This window comes from Mya arenaria, chromosome 8, assembly GCF_026914265.1.
Source record: "Mya arenaria isolate MELC-2E11 chromosome 8, ASM2691426v1".
Taxonomy (NCBI): Eukaryota; Metazoa; Mollusca; class Bivalvia; order Myida; family Myidae; genus Mya; species Mya arenaria.
In genome coordinates, this window is record NC_069129.1 from 51,562,499 (window position 1) to 51,567,022 (window position 4,524).

A 4,524-nucleotide genomic window follows, 5' to 3' on the forward strand; every position below is an offset into this window, starting at 1 on the left:
ATATTATATTTAATTAAGCTTCAAATTCATCCGATGCAGAGTCACTTGATTTAAGTATTATGCTGGCAAAGTCAGCCATACTAGTATCAAAGATTCTTTATCCTGATTTTTTTAAACAATTTATTATATCATTGAGTTTGTGTTGTAAACGAAGTTAAGAACACAAATGTTAACTGTTGTAAAGTGTTATCGTGGTATATGAAAGTTGTGATTCCAACTTGATATATGATTTTTAGTGTACAAGTGGTTTAAAAGTGAAATTTCATTTTTAATAAAGCTATATCGAAAGTTGGCCGTTTTAAAGAGTGTTACTACTATAATAAAGAGCTCATTAAAGGCATAAGACCTATCCTCACGTCGGTTCATATCAGCACAAATAAAAAAATTAAGCTACCTTCAAATACTATTTTTTCCTCATTACTGGAATGATTTGTTAATCGATAAAAACCTCTCTTATTCATTAATGGGGGCAACATATAAGTTGTTGCCATTTATAATTAACTGAAATTCGATTGATTTGAAATACTCCATAGTTCATTTGAAGAACTCTTTGATCGATTTAAATATATATCATATTATTCGAAGATTAATTATTAATTAATTAAAGATATCAAAACATTGAAGTTTGTAGTTCATATATTACCACATAGTTGAAAGTTAAATAATGCTACATTTCAAAAGAGAAAACCTATTAATCAACAAACGTTAAGTGACAACACATCAAATTGAACTGTAAATGCAATTTATAACACTCTGTGCACGACCAAACATCACGTTTGTAAAATCAACAAAATGCAAACGTTATAAATAAACGTTATGAAGTTTAATTAAACGGAAATATTTTTAAATCTCAGTATAAACGTTGCTGTTTATCTAGTCATCAGGATTTCTTAGAAAGTTTTTTAACGAAGTAAGTGTATATATTGGAGGGTTAAATGCATTTGAGCCAATGTCTCATTGTGTCTTAATATTTATTCATAATTCAGTACAGAAGGATTGTGAAGATGCGTACCTTAAAGTTAATGTTATGTGCTATATTTGTGCAGGCTGTTTGGTGTGTACCAAAATCGAGCATTACTGACTCTATATACCAAGTGTTGTCATCAAAGATTGACACCATCAATTTAGAATTGGCTGTAATTAGGAACGAACAAGTACAAACTAAACAAGATCTTATTCAGGCAAAAACTGAGCTCAAAAGAATAGAAGCAGATCAGGTACATATTTTTTTAGATAAATTCGAAATAGTTGAACTATGTTGTTGTATACTTTTTTAATCTTGATGAGACGTTTATCAAGTATAATCGATAAATCGTCGCTTATCATGTCATGTCGGCATCAATCGAAAGTGGTTGTCAAAAATCGATGTTACTTCTGTCAATTCCGCATTACTTTGTTTTACGGTAACTTTCTAGTAAATGTCTATTTCCCGTCTCGGTGCATTTTGTTCATAAAACCATTGTTGATGTCGTTTATTTATTTTTTTATGAAATTATATGTTCAAAATTTTCAATAAAACATGCTAATGAAGGTTAACACGTCATATTCAATATGCTATAACATGGATAGAACGCTAAGATAACTTATCTTTCATTCTTTCGTTATATATAAAAATAGTTAAACTTTATTGAAATTTATTAATTGTTGCCAAAAGCATGCCACAATAACACACTTACCGATTTCGTGTTAAAACAATCAAATGATCATGATGAAACTATGTATAAAAATATCGATGGCACCGTTTAAAAAGCCAAACATTCATTTGTTTTTAACTGTTTCATCAGAATAAATTTTTAGTAACAGCGCCTATTACATCATATTCATAGTCCTAACATTCTTAACACTACTTTTATTAGGTATCGATGGAATTATACTATCTTTGATAATTTAAATTAAATTGTATTTTCGTTTGTCTTCTGTTATTTATATTCATGTCAGGGGTTTTGCACACTTGTACACAACATAATTTCCTGAAGCTACCGAATTATCACTGAGTCTTAAAATAACAAACAATACACAGTCGAGCTTACAAACTCCTTTATAATTCACATTGCTGCCAGTAGCCAAATGTATAACATAACAAGACAACAATACAATAACCTTTTAACGAATTTCGTCTGAAAACATTGTTAAAGTTATTTAGAAAACCTACTAACCTACAAGATTATTGAACAACAAATATTATACATCATTTTTCTTTTTATTACTAATATTATTTGTATTATAGTATATGGGTAACACTAAGGCGTTGATCATCGGCCTTAAATATCCGCCACAAATATAACAAAAATGCCGTAGCTGTTACCCAAATTGTAGATTCGGCTATTTTTCGGTATCGTTTTTCAGTTCAATGAAAGTATGACAATCATATATTAACCTTGAACAGAATACATTAAATAATTTACTTGTTTCGCAGAGCTTTGATGTGCCAAACAACACTGCTGGGGAAAGTCTGTTTGACGCACTGGGGAACGCAAGCACAAGTGATGTCATAAATTACCTTCGGAAGGCATTCCAGAGCGAAAAGGCGCACCACAAACAAGCCCTGGGTCAAATTAAAGCTGATGTAGCGTTTATGTGGTCGGATTTAAACACCCTGAAAGCAACAGTTGCAACACTCAATGATACACAAGGAAATCTCACTCGTGATGTTTTTGAAGTAGGGAGGGACGTTGAATACGATATTAAGACAGTAAATGACACATTGGCAAGGTAAGTTAAACAAGGGTAAGCGGAATCCATGCACAGAAAACATTGAAGGAGCAAATAACTTGGTGTTTACAAGACCTCTAAGGTGCATTGGCATAGTCAGTTGTAATAATAGGCTTACTGGAAAAACAACACGATTATACACTTCATGACCAATTCAGTGCAGGGTGTATTTCGTTAACTTATAATAATAAAAAAACGAAACGTAATAAAATTCTTAATATAATTGCTTCGAGTATTCACATTATCTATTTTTCTGTGTATTCCCATGGATATTTTTGCAGATTTTCAGAAGGATAGATCTAATTCTCTAAATTTAAGACATTCATACTTTTGACATTTGCGGTAATGAAAGACAATCTGCATGTTTAGATTCACAAAGCATTTTGTAATTTTCAGAATCCACTCAATGGCTGAATGGCTAGATACGAGCTTCACTTCTTTAAATGGCACTCAGCAACAGACAAACGAAACCGTGTCACTACTGAACAATGATGTGAACTTACTGAAATCTAGCTTGATGAACACTTCACAACAAGAAGAGATGACGAATTTGAGAGAAACTGTCTCAGAAATCCAAACTTCACTTGAGGAGAAATGTCAGTCTGGAGAAATTGGACCTCTCGTGCGTCCACTTTACCCAGTGACACTGACCATCAACTTCCGGCCAGCCTTTAACAGTAAACCGGCTATAGTTTATGGACTGAAAGTCTTGGACTCTGCCCACAATACGAATGTCCGTGTTGATGGACATATCACGGAGATGACCAGTGCATTTTTTAAGTTTAAGATCAGGTCATGGGCAGATACCGTTATGTATGGCGCCAAATTTTCGTGGATGGCATGTCCCAAAACAGACACATAACTTGATGAGTGTGATGTTCACTCATCAGTTTAGAATGCACTTCATCGATATCTGTAAGCAGACCCATATATGGACCGTGAACTTCAATGTTTCGAACAGTGAATAGTTGCATACATGTATGCATTTTTTGTTCATTATCCATCAATATAAATGTCAATTAAATTTGTGTTTCTGTCTATACTGTCATAAATTTTTGTAATACGACTTTAAGTATATTATATGTGTTTCTGGTGCGACCGACAACTCCGTCGAGGCAATGCATTGAAACCGTTAACGATTCGATTCCAAGCAAACCTATGATATTTAAAATTATTAAATCATTTGAGAAGCTGCCATTTCAAATAGCGCCTCTTTATTAATTTAAAATGTATTGTCTTCATAATAACAAGCATTTAGCGTGTGGATTTTATAATTTAATGTTTATTAAGAAGTTGCAAGTTATGACTCAAAAATGTTTTAGCGAATACTAAATTTCAATAAAAAAATTTAAGCTAGAACAGCCTGCGGATATTTTGTGATGATAAAGCATTTTCGATATTGATCAATGTTGTTTTTTATTCGGTTGTAATAGCACATACTTTTGTGATCAGGAAGCACATGATAAAAGAACACTTTACTACTATTTTCTCTTTCTAAGGAAGAGCAAATACTTAGTTAGTTTTTAGCTAGTATTGGCTGATCCTTTATGCACATGGTTTACGTTCCCAAAGTCTAGATTTTATGCTAAACTGATTGTGAATGGATTTGGTTGACTTCATGTCATTGTATCGATCGACACTCGGAACCTCCACATTTTGATTCAAGGAAGATATTGACGGTTATATATTAGTTCATACGAAAATGCCGTCAAACGTTACGGAATGTTTTCAATGTTTCTTTCCAGCTTATAATTTGTCACAGGATTGTTTTTTATTCTTCACCACCTGAATAGTAAATCAAAGACAAAATCA

At 32.4% G+C, this 4,524-nt stretch overlaps 1 protein-coding gene across 1 annotated transcript; it reads left to right on the forward strand.

Moving 5' to 3' along the window:
• Positions 1-768: 768 nt before the first annotated feature.
• Positions 769-4,155, forward strand: LOC128244782 (uncharacterized). Its single transcript, XM_052962859.1, has 3 exons — positions 769-1,217; positions 2,417-2,712; positions 3,109-4,155. The coding sequence occupies exons 1-3, from the start codon at positions 1,005-1,007 to the stop codon at positions 3,572-3,574; spliced, it is 975 nt and encodes a 324-aa protein (XP_052818819.1). The 5' UTR covers positions 769-1,004; the 3' UTR covers positions 3,575-4,155.
• Positions 4,156-4,524: the final 369 nt, after the last annotated feature.

What these genes read in the sequence shown, in the direction of transcription:
- LOC128244782 (XM_052962859.1), top strand. Translation starts at nt 1,005, where the DNA reads ATGCGTACCTTAAAGTTAATGTTATGTGCTATATTTGTGCAGGCTGTT. An exon ending in AAAGAATAGAAGCAGATCAG is followed by an intron (nt 1,218 to 2,416) that starts GTACATATTTTT and finishes CTTGTTTCGCAG; the next exon opens with AGCTTTGATGTGCCAAACAA. An exon ending in GTAAATGACACATTGGCAAG is followed by an intron (nt 2,713 to 3,108) that starts GTAAGTTAAACA and finishes TGTAATTTTCAG; the next exon opens with AATCCACTCAATGGCTGAAT.